We start from the raw sequence: 19,690 nt of genomic DNA on the forward strand, positions 1-19,690 counted from the left end.
AACCCAGAAACTGCATTTCCTTTACCTTCTTGTCTTTACAGAGTTTTTGTGAAGATATATGATCCATTATTACTGAATTTTTATAATGTTTTAATGTCATCTGTTATAGTCAGTAGAACTTTATTTCTAAATATAACCCTAAATTTGTCTGCTTAGCATCATTGATGGCTTATAGATAAAATGACTAATGAAAGGTTATTATGTTTCCCTGTCTCTTTTCAAACAATAAATTTGCATTCTAATTTTAAAAGTCTCAGAAACTGAATAGATCAAAAGAGAGCAATGTCATGTGAATATGTTTTATAGAACTTACTGTTCTTTTTATTTTTAGGTTCCCACTTTCCTGTTGGAGTAGTCCCTCCAAGAACAAAATCACCAACACCCGAATCTTCGACAATAGCCTCATATGTAACGTTAAGGAAAACTAAGAAGATGATGGATTCAAGAACGGTATTTAACTATCCATTAATTTCTAGAAGGATTCTGAAACCTGTTTATTGCCACATTTATGTGCGTTTTAATTTTAGGGGATTGTTTTGGAAATTTTTTTTGGCACACCATGCAGCCTGCAGGATCTTAGTTCTCCAACCAGGGATCAAACCCATGCCCCCTGAAGTGGAAGTTCGGAGTGCTAACCACTAGACCACCAGGGAATTCCTATCAGAACTTTTTTTTTAACATATTCTAAGAAAAAATTAGCAATCTTAATTTCTAAAATTAAATTCAGGGAATTAGCACCTCAGGAAACCCTGGTGGCACAGTGGTACCATGCGCCACCAGGCATGACGCCTGCCCGTACAGGAGATGTGGGTACAGTGCGCCTGCCCCTACAGGAGATGTGGGTACAGTGCGCCTGCCCGTACAGGAGATGTGGGTTCAATGCGCCTGCCCGTACAGGAGATGTGGGTACAGTGCGCCTGCCCCTACAGGAGATGTGGGTACAGTGCGCCTGCCCCTACAGGAGATGTGGGTACAGTGCGCCTGCCCCTACAGGAGATGTGGGTTCAATGCGCCTGCCCGTACAGGAGATGTGGGTACAGTGCGCCTGCCCCTACAGGAGATGTGGGTACAGTGCGCCTGCCCCTACAGGAGATGTGGGTACAGTGCGCCTGCCCCTAGAAGATGTGGGTACAGTGCGCGCCTGCCCGTTACAGGAAGATGTGGGTACAGGTGCGCCTTGCCCCTACAGGAGATGTGGGTACAGTGCGCATGCCCGTACAGGAGATGAGGGTACAGTGCGCCTGCCCGTACAGGAGATGTGGGTTCAATGCGCCTGCCCGTACAGGAGATGTGGGTACAGTGCGCCTGCCCCTACAGGAGATGTGGGTACAGTGCGCCTGCCCCTACAGGAGATGTGGGTACAGTGCGCCTGCCCCTACAGGAGATGTGGGTACAGTGCGCCTGCCCGTACAGGAGATGTGGGTACAGTGCGCCTGCCCCTACAGGAGATGTGGGTACAGTGCGCCTGCCCCTACAGGAGATGAGGGTACAGTGCGCCTGCCCCTACAGGAGATGAGGGTACAGTGCGCCTGCCCGTACAGGAGATGTGGGTTCAATGCGCCTGCCCGTACAGGAGATGTGGGTTCAATGCGCCTGCCCGTATAGGAGATGTGGGTTCAATGCGCCTGCCCGTACAGGAGATGTGGGTACAATGCGCATGCCCGTACAGGAGATGTGGGTTCAATGCGCCTGCCCGTACAGGAGATGTGGGTACAATGCGCCTGCCCCTACAGGAGATGTGGGTTCAATGCGCCTGCCCATACAGGAGATGTGGGTACAATGTGCCTGCCCCTACAGGAGATGTGGGTTCAGTCCCTGGGTGGGGAAGATCCCCTGGAGGAGGACATGGCAACCCACTCCAGCATTCTTGCCTGGAGAATCCCATGGACAGAGGAGCCTGATGGGCTACAGCCCATGGGGTCACAGAGTCAGACACGACTGAAGTGATGTAGCAGCCATGCAGTTAGCACCTCAGAGTACAGGCCTAATTTAGGTTTTCTTTGCTCAGACGCCACATGAAGCTTTTAGTGACCAGTTTGTAGAATCTGTTTTCAGATAGCTGCTCCTTGACACCTATAACAATTTCCTTAAGAAAGTGATAAACACATTCTGTAGTCACCCAAACTGATGGATTCACAGACCCGCCTGAGTTTTCAGGCCCTTTCTGCTGTGGGAGACTTAAACTTTGCTAGTCCTCTGGTTAAAATGAGAAATGTGAATTAAGAAAAAAGGAAATCCTCTATTTCACACTTTCATCTAAGATCCATTTAATTCAAACTGACTTTTCACTAGTCTAACCTTGGGACAATTCCCAGAGGATTTAAATCACTTCCCGAAGTACTCTCTAGAAATTTGGATTGCAAAAGAACTTTTACTTTTCACCTTTTTTTTTTTTAACTTTTCATCTTTATAAATTCTATTTATTTGGTATGAGATTAAAATGATAAGAAAAGACTGAAAACTACAACAAATGATGATTATTCTTGAAAGATACTAAAGTAAAAGTACAAAGTATATCCAAAAATTTCTGATAAATTTATAAGAAATATAATGGTTCTATAATACTATTGTTCATAGAGTTAGACATTTTTTAGATTAAAAGGGTGTTTTCTTTGAAAATAGTAATGTAAACTAAGTCAACAGAAAAAAAACTTAAAAATGCATGTTAAGAACAAACAGGAAGGATCGCTGACTGCAGCAATCCTCTCGACCCCATCTGTTCTGTGTCTTTATTTCTTAGCCTAAAGGAACGCGTCGTGTTGCTCACTGAAATCTTCCGGCTGGCCCGGCAGTCGGCTGAAGGGTCTCAATTATAATATTGTTTTACAGTTAGATCAGTCCTGCAGAAAACAAGAGAAATGGGTGGAAGGGCCATATGTGTTGCTCTGTATCTCGCTGTGAGACATGCCAGACTTATGTCCTAAGGGTGCAGATTTTGGTGTGAAACCTTCAGCTGCCTCCTCTTCTCTTACTTTGCCCCTGTATCTGGGGCTCCCAACTAAACAGGCTGAGTCAGGGCACCCTTCCAGAAGGGGTTGCCTCAGTCTCAATAGAAACTGAAACAGTCCCAATTCATAGAAGCCTTTACAGGACTAACTTTATGGCCTTACTTGGAGAGATGTAACGTATGTCTTGGGACAGATGCTGACTCCTGACTCGAGAACTCGAGTTTTGGGAGAAGCTACTATTTTTGGAGATGAATGGCTTAAGCATGAGACATGGGGAAGGAGGGAACACAAAATAGCCCTCCTCCCTCCTGGGAGCCAAGCAGTTCCCATGATGAGCCAGACTGAATATAGCATGCCTAAATGAAGGTGGGATCAGAACCACTTTGCCAGGCGTATTCTTGAAGGACTCAAGCGAGTGCACACGAAGACTTTAAACTATGCTAAGTTGGCTGACACAGAACAGGGAGAAAGAAAGCTCCTGATAAATTCCTAGATAGACTACAAGAGGCTCTCCGCAAGTTTACTGACTTTTATCCCAAAAGTACAGAGGGAGGAATAATCTGAAAGATAGATTTCTCACTCAGTGAACTACAGGTTTCTGCCATAAGTTATGAAAACAGACCTTTGGACCAAATCAGTCTTTGAAAAACTGTCACAGCTGGTTCAGCTGGAATATCATGGTAAAGAATACGGGGAGGAAAGTAGAAGGAAAAAAAAAACAACCTGGCAAAAGATTGAAGCCCCAACAATGGCTGTTAGATCCACTCTGAAGCAGACTGAAAAGTGCCCCGAGTATCCGAGGTGAAAAGGGGTGGACTTGTTATTAAGGTGGAAAGGAGAGGCATCTCAAGCTGGATTGCCCTCAGGCATCTAAGCTGCACCTGGCTCCATGTCCAGTCTATAAAATGACCACACCTGAGGAGAGATTACCCTCTGAGACATAAGCCCCAGGGGTTGGACTGTCAAGGCAATCAGGACTGAAAGTGCCTGGGGGTCCCTACACGAGCTCCCATTCTAATTACACCTGTGGAACACTGGGGATTAATAACTCTGGCCGGGGGGGGGGGGGGGGGGGGGCGGCGGCAATCGATTGATTTTCTTTTGGACACTGGGGCGACTTTCTCTGTGCTCGCTGAAGCCCCTTGTCTGCTTTCCTCCTGATCCACTACTGTAATGGGACTCTCAGGATGAGCCAAATGCTATTATTTCAGTCATCTTTTAAGCTGCAACTGGGGCTCCGTGCTGTTTTTCTCACGAGGTTCTGATCGAGCTGGAGTCTCCCTCGCCCCTTCTAGGGAGGCATATACTGAACATGGTCCAGGCCTCTGTTTTCATGAATATGGAGCCTTCTTAAGTGAACAAAATGTAAATCCTAGAGAGTGGGCTGATGGAAAAACTGTGGATTGAGCACAAAATGCTGTTCCTGCTGTTATCAAGCTCAAAACCCCTCACCTATTTTCACATCAAAAGCAGTATCCACTAAATCCTGAGGTTAAGGAATAGGCGAAACCTTACTGTACTGGCTTCTCATGATGTAAGTGGGATCTTAAACTCTAAAGTTCAGAGCAACAATGTTCTGTCTTAAAGTTACTGTAACTCAAGGGGTGTCAAAAGTTCTAGGAATAGAATATTACATACCCTGTTCCTGGAGACCCCAATCTTCAGGAAAGGTTGAGAAGGCTAATGCCGTTATTAAAAAAAAAAAAAAAAGAACAAACAGGAAGATATTAATGGGTTTATATTATTCTATAACTATCTTAAAAAAATTAATAACTAACTTAAATACTGGGTTCCCCAGTGAGTCGGTGGTAAAGAATCCGCCCTGCCAGTAGAGGAGACGTGGGTTCCATCCCTGGGTCAGGAAGGTCCCCTGGAGGAGACATGGCAACCCACTCCAGTACTCTTGCCTGTAGAATCCCATGAACAGTGTAACCTGGTGGGCTACAGTCCGTGGGGTTACAAAGAGTCGGACATGATTGAGTGACTAAACAACAACAATCACAAATGCTAGAAGAAAGACATATGTAAACAAACACTGGGGGAAAAGTATAGAAGGATATACTTATATAGTACTGTACTGGGAAGTCCTTTATAAACTATATAGATGCCAGGAGAAAATACTTGCAATTTATCAGACCAATTCCATAATATATAATGAATGAATATAAATCAGTTATTCATAGGGTTTCTTTAAATGGAAAATGTACAATAGTCATAATTCACAAGTAGATAAAAATGGCTCAACTCCGATGATCATTTTTAAAGTGCTGACTGAAACCCCAATGAGATATTCTTTTCTAGTTACATGGGAGAGAAAATGTAAAAATTAATAATATTTTGCATTTTAAAAGAATAAAGTAGATTTGTGTAATATAGTTTGGAAAAGGAAGTTTCAGAGAGACAACACTTTTTCACAAACACAGAAAACTAGGAAGAACACATGTTTGTTGTGTATTACTAAAAATAACAGTGCTAAAGTAGCCAACATCCTAATCAGTATCTAGAATTTACTCTTTTTAAAGGGGAAGGGATAGTTAGGAAGTTTGAGATGGTTCTATACAAACTGCTATATTCAAAATGGATAACCAACACAGACCTATTGTATAGCACATGGAACTCTTCTCAGTGTTGGTGTGCCAGCCTGGATGAGAGGGGAGATTGGGGGAGAATGGATACATGTATATGTATGACTACATTGTTCACCTGAAACTACCACAACATTGTTAATCTGGCTATATGCCAATACAAAATAAAAAGTGTAAAGTTTGACAAAAAAGAAAAAAATATATATATACTTTTTTTTTCCTGCAAAAACAAATGTTTTCATTTACAACTAAATGAGAAGCATGATCATTTCTGCACTTTCATGCTTTTCAGTTTTCATTTCCCTTTTAGTTTCTACATGAACTCTTTTAAGACATTCTCTACAATAAAATACAGTTCTAGAGCTGTGACGGCTGCCCGGCAGATACATTTCATTTTTATTTATTTATTTTTTGACTGTGCTGGGTCTGCACTGCTGCACACCAGCTTTGCCTTTGCTGTGCATGGGCTTCTCTAGTTGGGGCACACAGGCTCTCGAGTACACGAGCTCAGTATCTGTGGCATACGAGCTCAGCTGCAGTATGTGGGATCTTAGTTCCCCAACCAGGGATCGAACCTGGCTCCCCTGCATTGGGAGTGTGGAGTCTTATCCACTGGACTACCAGAGAAGTCCCTGCAGACACATTTAGGTTGCAGTGGAGAGAAAACGATCTTGGCTGTTATCCGGGTATATTGCTTCTCACTGTGCACCTAGTTGCTCATTTGTGTCCGACTCTTTGGGAACCAATGGACTGCCAGGTTCTTCAACTGCTTAGTCACAGAAATACTTAACCTCTGCCCTGAGTTCTTTCCAAAACTCTAGCAACTCCACACCACCATCCTAGTCAGCCTTTAGCAGTTGAGTCCAGAGGACACAAAACACCTATGCACTCTCTCCTGTAGATCTTCCGTTCAGTTCAGTTCAGTCACTCAGTCGTGTCTGACTCTTTGCGACCCAATGAACTGCAGCACGCCAGGCCTCCCTGTCCGTCACCAACTCCCAGAGTTGACCCAAACTCATGTCCACTGAGTCATTGATGTCATCCAACCATCTCATCCTCTGTCGTCCCCGTCTCCTCCTGCCCTCAATCTTTCCCAGCATCAGGGTCTTTTCAAATGAGGCAGCTCTTCACATCAGTTGGCCAAAATATTGGAGTTTCGCTTCAACATCAGTCCTTCCAATGAACACCCAGGGCTGATCTCCTTTAGGATGGACTGGTTGGATCTCCTTGCACTCCAAGGGACTCTTAAGAGTCTTCTCCCACACCACAGTTCAAAAGCATCAATTCTTCTGTGCTCAGCTTTCTTTATAGTCTAACTCTCACATCCATACATGACTACTGGAAAAACCATAGCCTTGACTAGATGGACCTTTGTTGGCAAAGCAATGTCTCTGCTTTTTAATATGCTCTCTAGGTTGGTCATAACTTTCCTTCCAAGGAGTAAGCATCTTTTAAGTTCATGGCTGCAATCACCATCTGCAATGATTTTGGAGCCCAAAACAATAAAGGCAGCCACTGTTTCCACTTGTGGAAATAGCCACTTCTATTTGCCATGAAGTGATGGGACCAGATGCCATGATCTTAGTTTTCTGAATGTTGAGCTTTAAGCCAACTTATTCACTCTCCTCTTTCACTTTCATCAAGAGGCTCTTTAGTTCTTCTTCACTTTCCGTCATAAGGGTGGTGTCATCTGCATATCTGAGGTTATTGATATTTCTCCTGGCAATCTTGATTCCAGCTTGTGCTTCTTCCAGCCCAGCGTTTCTCATGATGTATTCTGCATATAAGTTAAATAAGCAGGGTGACAATATACAGCCTTGACATACTCCTTTTCTTAATTGGAACCAGTCTGTTGTTCCATGTCCAGTTCTAACTGTTGCTTCCTGACCTGCATACAGGTTCCTCAAGAGGCAGGTCAGGTGGTCTGGTATTCCCATCTCTTTCAGAATTTTCCAGTTTATTGTGATCCACACAGTCAAAGGCTTTGGCATAGTCAATAAAGCAGAAATAGATGTTTTTCTGGAACTCTCTTGCTTTTTCGATGATCCAGCAAATGTTGGCAATTTGATCTCTGGTTCCTCTGCCTTTTCTAAAACCAACTTGAACATCTGGAAGTTCACGGTTCACATATTGTTGAAGCCTGGCTTGGAGAATTTTGAGCATTACTTTACTAGCGTGTGAGACGAGTGCAATTGTGCAGTAGTTTGAACGTTCTTTGGCATTGCCTTTCTTTGGGATTGGAATGAAAACTGACCTTTTCCAGCCCTGTGGCCACTGCTGAGTTTTCCAAATTTGCTGACATATTGAGTGAAGCACTTTGACAGCATCATCTTTTAGGATTTGAAATAGGTCAACTGGAATTCCATCACCTCCACTAGCTTTGTTCATAGTGATGCTTCCTAAGGCCCGCTTGACTTCACATTCTAGGATGTCTGGCTCTAGGTGAGTGATCACACCATCGTGATTATCTGGGTCATGAAGATCTTTTTTGTACAGTTCTTCTGTGTATTCTTGCCACCTCTTCTTAATATCTTCTGCTTCTGTCAGGTCCATACCATTTCTGTCCTTTATAGAGCCCATCTTTGCATGAAATATTCCCTTGGTGTTTCTAATTTTCTTGAAGAGATCTCTAGTCTTTCCCATTCTATCGTTTTCCTCTCTTTCTTTGCATTAATTCTGAGGAAGGCTTTCTTTTCTTTTTTTTTTTGAGGAAGGCTTTCTTATCTCTCCTTGCTATTCTTTGGACTCTGCATTCCAATGGGTATATCTTTCCTTTTCTCCTTTGCTTTTCGCTTCTCTTCTTTTCACAGATATTTATAAGGCCTCCCCAGACTGCCATTTTGCTTTGTACATTTCTTTTTCTTGGGGATGGTTTTGATCCCTGTCTCCTGTACAGTGTCATGAACCTCTGTCCATAGTTCAGCAGGCACACTGGCTATCAGATCTAGTCCCTTAAATCTATTTCTCACTTCCACTGTATAATCATTAGGGATTTAATTTAGGTCATACCTGAATGGTCTAGCGGTTTTCCCCACTTTCTTCGATTTAAGTCTGAATTTGGCAATAAGGAGTTCATGATCTGAGCCACAGTCAGCTCCCGGTTTTTGCTGACTGCATAGAGCTTCTTCATCTTTGGCTGCAAAGAATATAATCAGTCTGATTTCGGTGTTGACATCTAGTGATGTCCATACATGTTTAATCTCTTAAAATTTCTGTTATATCAAATAAGCTAAAATTTCCTTATGACAGTTATTGGTGTACTTAGTAAGAAAGTGAGAAGTAAGAACTGATTGTTTAATGTGACTGATATTTTTAAACCATTCAGTAAATCATAAAAGTGAACCATGTAAATGTATATATATGTATATACACACACACATATATATATAAAATATAGTCATCTGATTTATAGAAAATAAATTCTTCCATAGTTTTATTACTGCCTATAAACCAAGAATGTCTTCTCTACCAGCCTTTTCACAGTAAAAAAAAAATGTGTGACTTGAAACATTACATTTTTTATTATAATAAAAGAAATTACTGAGGGACTTCCCTGGTGGTCAAGTGGCTAAAACTTCACTCTCCCAGTGCAGGGGGCCCAGGTTTGATCCCTGGTCAGGGAACTAGAACCCACATCTCACTATGAAAATCTTGTGCAGCATAGAAAAAAAAAAAGTTAGTGATATTTAGAAGCTATGCCTCTTTTTTCTCCTAATTTGAGTTTTATACAATTTCCCATTTTAGAACTGTGAGGTAGGATCACTTCAGAGCTGCCATACCCTTTGGTATTTTTTTTAAAACAAGCAAATACCTTCCTTAAGTTCCTCTTTTCTCCCCTACCTCCCACCTCTCTTGCTTTCCATCACTGCTCATGCATCAGTGCACTCATAAAGTAATCTGCCTTTCTGGTGTAATGTAAATGACATCTAAACCTGCCACTTTTGGTTTTGCCAACAAAATAAATGCATTTTAAAATGCTTTTTTTTTTTTTTTAATTAAAAAAAAAACTTTTTATTTTTGTGCTGCATCTTCTTGCTTCTTTTTTCAAGGGCTTTTCTCTAGTTGTGGCAATCAGGAGCTACTCCTCACTGTGGTGCATGGGCTTTTCACTGTGGTGGCCTCTCTTGTGGAGCAGGGGTAGTAAGGCCTGCATGCTTCAGCAGTTGCAGCTCAGGAACTTTAGAGCAAGGACTTTGGTGGCACAGTTGCTCTGTGCCACGTGGGATCTTCCCAGACCAGGGATTGAACCATGTCCTCTGCATTGGTAGGCAGGTTCGTATCCACTGTGCCATCAGGGAAGTCCAGTTTAGAACTATTTTTTATTTTAACATACTTTTCAGAAGTTGCCCTGTATTCAGGATTCATCTGTTTATTTTCAATTTAAAGGAACGACCAAGAAGTGCAGTGGAACAGCTCTGTTTGGCTGAAAGCACTCGACCTAGGATGACTGTGGAAGAACAAATGGAGAGAATCAGAAGGCATCAACAAGCATGCTTAAGGGAAAAGAAAAAAGGATTAAATCTTATTGGTGCTTTAGACCAGTCACCCTTACCAAGTCCTTCAAACTTAAGGGAAAATCCATTCAGGATTACCCAGGTATATATATCAGTTGTTTTTACTCATTCTTGTGGGTAAATCTAATATCACTTGAATCTTACAATCATAGAGTTACATGGTAGATGGGATTTTAAATATTGGAAACATAGATAGTTATATTAGTTAACTCTTATGATATGCCAAGACAGCTTAGTAAAATGGAAATAGCCCTGGGTTCAAAAAACCTGGGCTAAATTACTTGTTGCCCTCCTATTGGTTGTAAACTTAATCTCCTCTACTATAAATCAAATAAAGACACAACCTGTCCTGTATATGTCACAGAAATACTAAAAAGATAAAATTTGCTTTCAACACATGTAAAATGCCATGTAAGATAGTCCCCAATTCCCCTCCCAATAAAATGTGCAGTACTGTGTATCCTAATTTAGCCTGACCTAAATTATAGCAGGGGAGAGCTTCAGATAAAAGTTGTACTATGCAGCACATTTTAACTTCAGTCTTATAAAGAGACAACATTCCATCTCTTATTATTTGTTTGTTGGTTATCCTGATTCATAAATCAGAGCAGACTAGGGAGTCTTTCCAGAGGCTTCAGTAGGTCGATCCCTGTTTGTTGATGTGGACTCACTGAAGGTGCCTCCCCATCATCATGGAAATCTCCTCTTAGTGTAGTTGGAGAGCAGGCATTTCTAGGAGAGGTTAACAGTTAAGTAACTGTACATTCTACACATTACCAAATAGACGATTAATATATATAAGATGTCTCTGTTGTTTCTCATAAGGAAACCTTGCAAATGAAGGGCCAACTTAAAAAAAGAAATTAGCAGGTACTACCTAGAAACTACGCATACCTGTATAGTATGAATCTAAAAGTACTGCCTATCTGTTGAACAGGCTCGAAGAAAGGATGATAACTCTAAGGAACTGGACGCTGCCATCAGAGAAAATGACATGAAGCCAAACCTTGACACTCCTACCACAGACACTGTTCAACTAAAAGAAGCTGAACCTCAAAATACGGATTTCAGCGAAGAGGTAGAGAGATTGTTTTAGGACACATATTCCAAAGGGATAGATTTTTTAAGATGAGATCAGGTGGGAAGGTTGAAGATAGTTTTGTGTGGCATTCTGTCACAGAGGATGCAGATCTCAGTGAAATGACAGGTTTCATGTAATTTGATCAATATATTCAGCCACTTCAAAAACTGGGTTAATTGAAAACTTAAAACATGATCCGTCAAGGCTAGAATAAATTACCAGTACTCCAATTAAAGAATCTTTAATCCCAAAGCAGCTAGCTAATGGCAGTGTACTTTCTGTCCTTCTGATGTAGGAAAGGATATCACTATTTTTAATATACTTGATTTTAAAATATATTTCAGTAAATATTTGATATGGTGTTTAATAAACTTTTATTTGGGAATCATTCTAGATAATTCACTCATATAGCAAATATGGTAAAAAAAAAAAAATCATTTGAAAAAGCAAATTTTTCCTTCTTCCATAGTTTAAAAAAACTGAAAATGTTTTTTCTGAAACACTTTTCACACCTGAGCCAAATGAAGTGAATTCTGAGGAAGTGATGGATAAAGAAGGAGACAAAAAAGAGATGCCTGAGCGTGTGCCATACAGGTAATAATTAGAGAAAACAAACCAGCAGACAAAGGGGTCATTCACTCACTAAATTAAATTCACCTGCTTAGAAATGGTAAGCTTCATGGTCAGAGGTCTTAGATGCCACTCCCAGAATATCTACATACAAGCTGTAAGATCTTAAGCAAGTTACATAACCTTCCTAAATGCAAGTACCTCACCTGTAGAAATGAGGGTAATAGTAGTAACCATCTCACAAGTGTGTTGTAAGGATTAAATAAGCACACTTAACTCTGTGCTAAACACCTAGGAAGTGATCAATAAATACCTTTAAAAAATTTTTTTAGCTTTTTATTTTACACTGGAGTATAGCCGATGAACAGTATTGTGACAGTTTCAGGTGGACAGCAGAGGGACTCAGCCAGACATGTATGTGTATCCATTCTCCCCCAGACTCCCTTCCCAACCAGGCTGCCACGTAACACTGAGCAGAGTTCCCTGTGCCACTCAGTAGCACTTTGTTGGTAATCCACTTTAAATATAGCCGTGTGTACATATTGACCTCAAACTTCCTAACTATCTCTAGGCACACAAGCTGTAGCAAAGTAAGCACCTTATCGTTGTCTGTATAATGACAGATGTTGATCAGCTGTCTAAGCTGTCTGATAAGCATTCCAAAAATTATAGTGATTTTCTGTTTATTTTTTAACTGTATTTGTTAACTAGCCTTTTAAAATGTATAGCCTTAATCTCACCCTCCATAAAAACATTCTCAGTGCTGGAAAAGAGAAATACTGTGTTTTCATGTAGTAAGGGTGCCTTTATCTCTGAAAAGAATAGCAGAAGTGAATCTGGGGTCTTTTAGTTTGTGTTTTGTTTCATTTACTCATTTATTTTTGGCTGCACTGGGTCTTCATTGCTGCTGTAGGGCTGTCTGTAGCTGCTCTGAGCAGGGCTCCTCTTTGTGGCGGTGCTCGGGCTTCTCACTGCAGTGACTTCTCTCGTTAGGGAGCGTGGGTTCTAGGCTTGTGGGCTCAGTAGTTGTGATGCACAGGCTTAGTTGCCCCGAGGCATGTGGGATCTCCCTGGATCAGGGGTTGAACCCATGTCTCCTGCATTAGCAGGCAGGTTCTTCACCACTGAGCCAGCAGGGAAGCCTTGGGGTGGTGTACTTTAGATTAAAGTAGACATTAAGGGACTTGTCAGGCAAATATAATCAGACTTCGTTTGGATCCTGATTTAAACAGGTAACTCTTATGATGTTATAAAGCAGTTGAAATCATTTGAATACTGACTGGATATCTGATGGTATTTACAGATTGAGTGATATGTCCTTAATCTGCTTGAAAATAATTTGGGGAGCAGGCTGAGGGTTTAGAATGAAATAAAATTGACAAAATGTGGATTTAAAAAAAATTTGAGCAAAATGTTAGCAGTTGAGAAGTATAGATGGCGACATCGTTTCTGTGAAGATTTTTCATAATACTAAGTTGGAAGAAAAAAATTGCATTCTAATATAACAAATTTTGGGGGACTTCCCTGGTAATCTAGTGGTTAAGACTTCACACTTTCAACACAGGGGGTGTGGGTTCAGTCCCTGATTGGGAACCTAGGATTCCACACACTCTGCAGGCAAAATAATAATAATAGATTAAAAAATAACAAATTTTAAAATACCTTTCTATTTTCATTAGCCCTCAAGAGGAGTCACAGATCCCAAATCATAAACCAGAAGGCCCCCCTGCAGAAGATACAAAGGACGATATTCATGAGCAGGAAGAAAATGTTCTTTCTTACGAACTAACTCCTGAGGCTTCTAGAGGAAATCAGACAATGGCAGGTAGATATTACCCGTTTCCTAACCGCTGCTTCCTCTGAACCTCTGAATTTATTTGCCATATGGAGACTCTAGCAAGGGGGCTACTCGGGGACATCAGCTGCAGACTGAGAGGTCTTCGCCTTCCCACACCTGCATGGTCAGGAAGACTGCTGCTACTCAGAAGCCCAGGGCCAGTCCTGTCTCAGCAGCCAGAGCTGCCCTCTCTCTGACTTGGACGTCACTTCCTTCTTTTTGTTTGTTTTTTTGATCTTAACCTTAACACATACCTTAAAACTTTTTTCTAAGAAGGTCTTTTACTACTTGGAAATTTTACCTATTTCTCTGACATTGCATTCCCAGAGTATTCATAAACCTCTCCCCATCTGGGAACCCTGGGAGATTGAGTATCTAAACTATTAATAGTCGAATGGATTTACTTACTTAGCTCCTACCATAATCCAACCTCTGATAGTAAATCCATATCTCTGATAGTAAAAGGTCATAATCTGTATAGCATGTCCAAAAAAAATACATTTTTGTCTATGCTATTCTTTTATACTTTCTGGATTCTTCAAAATCTTTTTTCTTTTTTAATGATTTTTGGCAAGGAAAGGGGGGTAGGAGAATCATACCACTGGTATAAATCATCAACTTTCCTTCTCAATAGTCCATAAGCAAAATCTATTCTTAGTAATCCTTTCTCTGCCTCCCATCCCCCACCCCTAGTCTTTTTGCAGAAGGGTAAGCACAATGAAATTCAATTACCTAGGACAGTTCTTAAGAGCATTTTCTGTATCTTATATACCTGTAACATGTAAATGTATATTATCAGCCATGTTCCTTTGTAACCAATATGAAGCACTGTCTTTTCCTTGTCTCTTATCACTTTAAAGGCAATGTGCATGGGCATTCTCATTTTTTACAAAAAATTATCATTGGTTACATCAGGTTATTCTTATAGCAGGTCTGGGTTAAAGGGGTATGTGTGTGTGTGTATGCTCAGTCCTATCCCACCCTGCAACCCCATGGACGGTAGTCAGCTAGGCTCCTCTGTCCATGGGATTTTCCAGACAAGAATACTAGAGTGGGTTACCATTTCCTACTCCAGGGGTCTTCCCGACCCAGAGAACGAATCTGGGGTCTCTTGCGCTGGCAGCCAGATTCTTTACCACTGTGCCACCAGAGAAGCCCAAAAGGCTATGTGGGTGTATTTAAACCACAACACTTAGACCATCTGTAATATTTAGCTGCGTGGAACTAGAAAAGCCTTTTAAAGTGAGACCCAAAGGGTTAAGTGACTAATAGACACCTGAAAATTAACCTTGAAAGAAAAAAATTAAAAAGGAGAGAGAATTCTTCATTTTTTTCCAGTTTCACTGCAATATAATTGGCATATAACGTTATATAAGTTTAAGGTGTACAAGGAAGAAGAATTTTTAAACAGTCTTCAAGAGACATTTCATCCTGAATAATTAGCTGTCAGAATAGCCAAAATGCAGAAGCGAAATGCAGCTAATAATTCCTTCCCGACACATGTTCTGACCGTGCTGGGACCCCAGCGTCAGGATTTTCGGCCCCAGAGGTGTCTGCGGGGTTTGACCCTGTCCCATTTTCTCGGTGTGTTCCAGCGCAAAGCCTGCCTCCGTCTCCCGGCTCCTCCGCGTCACCCGTCCCGTCCGCGCAGCCGCAGCTCACCGAAGGCTCACACTTCATGTGTGTGTAGTCTCACGACAGGTACGTCATTTCCTTTCGACTCTGTGGTTCGCCGTTAAAGTTGTCAACTTGACTTTTATTCCTCTGTTGTTTGAGTGACCAAAACCTGCAATGAGTTCTGTCCTGTGTATTAGTGGTTAGTTGGCAGAGCAGGTAGACCAAGCATTTAAACCATGGGCAGTAAAACTTTTCCAACATCGGCCCTTCAGTGATGCGCTCCGTGACCGCATTTTCCCTGTCTCTTCTTTCATCGTCTGTAAAAACAGCCAAACTCGGAGGGAAGGGCCTGTGCCAGGACAGGCCCCCTGGTGTTTTGCAGCTGTGTTCCCAGCTCATGGTTCCTTCCACAGTCAGGTCTGAGAATTCTGTTCAAGTCATTACATTTTGATCCAGAAATGTTTTTCACAGTCAGGGTGACGTATCTTCCATATTGACAGTTTGCTCATTATTTTTAAGGATTACGAGAAGGTCACGGTACAGCCAACTAGATATGGAATCTAAAACCTTTGAAGATCCATCAGAAATTATTTCTAAATACTTTTAAGTCAGTAAAGTAGTTCTCTAAAAGCCACGAGTGGGGACAGGGAGGAAGGCCCTTTCTCGACCAGTATTCCTTTGACCACAATTTAGAACTGAGAATCATTTTCTAAGGTCCTTTTTTTTCCCCCTTAATTTTATGCCTTTATTTTTGGCTGTGCTCGATCTTTGTTGCGGTGCGGGCTTTTCTCTAGTTGCAGCAAGTGGCGTCTATCTGTAGTTGCGGTTCATGGACTTCTCGTTGCGGTGGCTTCTCTTGTCACAGAGCGTAGGCTCCGGGGCTCACAGGCTCCAGTAGTTGGAGCTCCCGGCTCTAGAGCTCAGGCTCCATAGCTGTGCTCAGGCTGGCTGTTCTCACAGCATGTGGGATCTTCCTGGATGAGGGATCCAACCCGTGTCTCGTGCATTGGCAGGTGGATTCTTTACCCCTGGGCCACCAGGGAAGCCCCCTGAAGTCTTACTTTTAAACTTTATCAACAACTGGTGCATTTTATGTCAATTTTGTACTTACGTACTTTATTTTTCAGAAAAGCTGTGAGGTATAGAGCGAGCATTTTATGTCTTTTTCTGCACTTTTTTCCCTCCTAGTATCTGCCAGATCTTCGAATGTTTAGTGTCTTAGGATTACCACCTATTTGTGTTAAACAGTTAAAGCTATGAAAACACCTACAGATTTTTTGAGCATAATTATAAACATGTTCTTTGATTTTTGGATTCTCAAAATAAATGACTACAGACACTAACTTGACTCAGTTTTTCATCCAGTAGTGCTCACATTTTCTAGAATCTACTTCCATTCACACCTTTTTTGGTAGAAGCTCTAACCTATGTGCCTTTTTTTTTCAGCCAGATGATTTATGTTTAACTTTCTTGTATCGATAACTTTTTTGAGATCATGTCTATCTGGAGCCCGGAAGAGGCTTCGCTTGTTGTCATTTGGATCTCTGCAGGATTGTCATCCTTTCTGGGGTTGTAAACCCCATCTTTGTTGTAGTCTTACTTGTATCTTTCTTCAGTCACTCATACATTTAAACTTTTAATACATTCAGAAGTGGCAGTTGCCACTAGTGACAGAATAACACCAAACATGGGGATAATAAGCATTATGTTCCCTTGATGCCGCCTGTGCGAAGAGTTGATCAATGGCCTCTGTCATCCTGGTGACATACTCTAAGAGCCACTCTCATTATCTTTTGGTTCAATAAACAAGTTACAACTCACTGTACTCAGACCATTATGACAGTTAGTAATGTTTACAGTTAAAACTCGAATACATGGCCAGGTTCCTTAAGTTGTTATTACTGGATTTTGTTTTGTTTTACTTTTGTCCCAAGAACCACTGTGTTACCTGCTGGCTTGAGATCCAGGGTTTGCTGGATATTTTCTAACCTTGTGGCATGCAGTCATCACAACCAACCAGTGGCATTCAAGCTTGCGTTATTTTACAGTCCATCTTCTCATAAGTGCATGTGTCATTTTCTAAACTTTTTTTGGCAAGACTTAGGGAGGTTTCACACAAGATAGACACACCACTGTGTAGGCAGCTTGATACAATACTACATATTTTAGTAAAGTTGTGCAGATCTCTGCTTATTTTGTCAGTCTTTTGAATTCAGCCAGAAGTTTGGGTCCTTTTTTCCATCTGAATTGCAATTTAACTGCATTATGTTTCTTTGCTTTGTGAATTAAGCTTATGGAAATGAAGAGATGATGTCCTTCAATGGTTATTATGTTTTAGGATTTTCATGGCCATGCTTGTCAGTTCTTTTGTTAGAGAATGTCACCCTCAGTTACTTTAGGAAAGGTTCATTCATTAACTTTGCAGATGTCAAAGTAATTTTCCTTCTCTGTATTTTTCAGCTATACTGACTTCTGCTGAAACCATTCAGAGCTGAGGACATGGACCTTTGGCAATGTGAGAAGATATTGTACAGTATATTTTAAATCTATGAAATTCATAGTTCTGATGCTTTTGGCCACAGAGCATCGTTTTATCACTTCTGGAAAATGTTTATTCCAAAACAGCTTTAATGGCCCATATGTACACTCAAGGTTCTGTAATGTAATCTCAAGGTTATTACTCTGACACCAGCTTGCTGCTATGATTTCAAAGCACATAAGTAAAGGTGCTTCTTAGTGTGCGGTCTACAGCCAGAGCTTACATAGTTGCTGATCTCCAGGTTTTGATGTTTCTAAAGTCTGGGTGGATTTATATTTCTTTTCACTTTTCAGTACAGAAATTTAGTTATTATTTCCAGTGAAGCTTGTTTTCCTTTTTTTTTTTTCCTTCCTCCCATTTCAGCTACTGCAATGCTTTGTTTCACACTTGATTTGTAAAAATTTTATATATATATTTAAAATGTGCCATTTTATTATTGCTAAGTGAAGTATGTCTCGTTTCCTGCTCTAATTATTTCTCAGTCAGATTGCATTGTCAGCAGTTACTGCCACACTCTTGTCAGCTTAAACACAAATGTTACCGCTTACTTTTTCTTAAAAAGCAATTTAAAATGTAGGTATTTTGAAGTACTGGGCTTCTACTTCATTGGACTAGATGTGTACAGCAATAAGCAGGTTTTCAAATCCAGTACTTAGTTTGTGTACAAATGTAATTATGTTCATTGTGTATATATTATACAATGAGCACACGTAATGTAAGTATTAAAGGCTACTTACTATTGTTTAAATGCAAATGTTCATATCTCATTTCTTTTTTATCATGTTAAATAAATGTTGATGTTCTTAAATGACTTGTGTTAGAATTTTTGCTCTTCCCAGGTGAAATGGAAAGTCTGAGACTTTAAGAGACTTCTCAATGAAAAAGTAGTCTGTTAATCTCATTGCAGACAGCACCAGAAAAGAACTGTATCTGTCGTCCAACTCAGCTCTCCCATGTCGAAGCTGAGAAACTTGAAGCTCAGAGAGAAAAACTGACCTGACCACAATCACTTTACACTTAATGACAAAATCTGCACCAGAATAAAGTTTCTCTGACCTTTCAACACCAGTGGGCAAATTTAGTTTTGTCAAGTCTTCTGTACCTACTTCCTCTTTCCGTTGGTTTTGGTGTCATAGAAAGTAGCTTCTAGCATCTATAATCTCGCTCTACTTAGGGATTGGATTTGGAGTGGGGGCAGGGGCAGCAAGTTACTTCTCTGACCCGGGTAACGAGAAACCGTTTCGTCATCATAAGCAGGACCCTCAGAGATCGTTTTCTCTTACAACACATTCTCTGCAGATGTTCACGCTCTTCAGAATCAATTACATTTCCTTCCCTGTATAACCTTTTGTTCAGGCTATATATTGTTCCCAGAGTACAAGGAAATGTGATGCTTTGGGATTCCTATATAACACGGTTGAAACTAAATCGACACTGGTCAGTCTTATTTTTTTCATGCTGTGTTAAAGCAGATTTAGATTTAATTTAAAATGCACATGTATAAGAATTCATCCAAACAGAAACACACAAAATGAAGTGCAAATAGATACGGTCTGTAATGTAGGAGGTGAATGAAAAGAGAGGTGAAAATGGGAGAAGAATGTATAGCTCTGTCTGTCCATATAAACATGATTACATTGTTACCTTTTTCTGAAGATGGCTTCTCAAAGGAAATAGTCAACAGATGATGATTTCCCTTTAGTCATGATACAGAGATTGTTGTCAAGTTTTTATGGGTATGTTGAGGTTGAAAATTGATGTTACTCTTTGGGTTTCCTTTGGGTATTTTTGTGTAGTGTTTGTCTTTATGTTTCACTGGTGTGTGTGGTATGTTACTTTGAATTTACTCTAAGCACATTTTTTGAACCATTTCAAGAAGGAAAAAATGTCCCATTCTGGAATACGTGGAAGCTAGGGAGAATTTGAAGAAAGCAGTATAAAGTAGTTGTAACTCTTCATTCTGGCTTTCAGCATTTCAGAAAGCCAGATGAAAATCATA

At 40.8% G+C, this 19,690-nt stretch overlaps 1 protein-coding gene across 7 annotated transcripts in view; it reads left to right on the forward strand.

The window, feature by feature from the left end:
- Positions 1 to 18,754, forward strand: part of PLEKHA5 (pleckstrin homology domain containing A5) — a 252,442-nt gene extending 233,688 nt beyond the window's left edge. For all 7 annotated transcript variants that reach the window (XM_043440565.1, XM_043440558.1, XM_043440559.1 and 4 more), the window contains 7 exons: positions 332 to 450; positions 9,920 to 10,129; positions 10,985 to 11,125; positions 11,598 to 11,722; positions 13,378 to 13,523; positions 15,131 to 15,236; positions 17,613 to 18,754. In XM_043440565.1, the coding sequence (XP_043296500.1) occupies positions 332 to 450; positions 9,920 to 10,129; positions 10,985 to 11,125; positions 11,598 to 11,722; positions 13,378 to 13,523; positions 15,131 to 15,225 (836 nt within the window). In that variant the 3' untranslated portion in view covers positions 15,226 to 15,236; positions 17,613 to 18,754. The remainder of the gene's footprint in view (positions 1 to 331; positions 451 to 9,919; positions 10,130 to 10,984; positions 11,126 to 11,597; positions 11,723 to 13,377; positions 13,524 to 15,130; positions 15,237 to 17,612) is intronic.
- Positions 18,755 to 19,690: the final 936 nt, after the last annotated feature.

This window comes from Cervus canadensis, chromosome 21, assembly GCF_019320065.1.
Source record: "Cervus canadensis isolate Bull #8, Minnesota chromosome 21, ASM1932006v1, whole genome shotgun sequence".
Taxonomy (NCBI): Eukaryota; Metazoa; Chordata; class Mammalia; order Artiodactyla; family Cervidae; genus Cervus; species Cervus canadensis.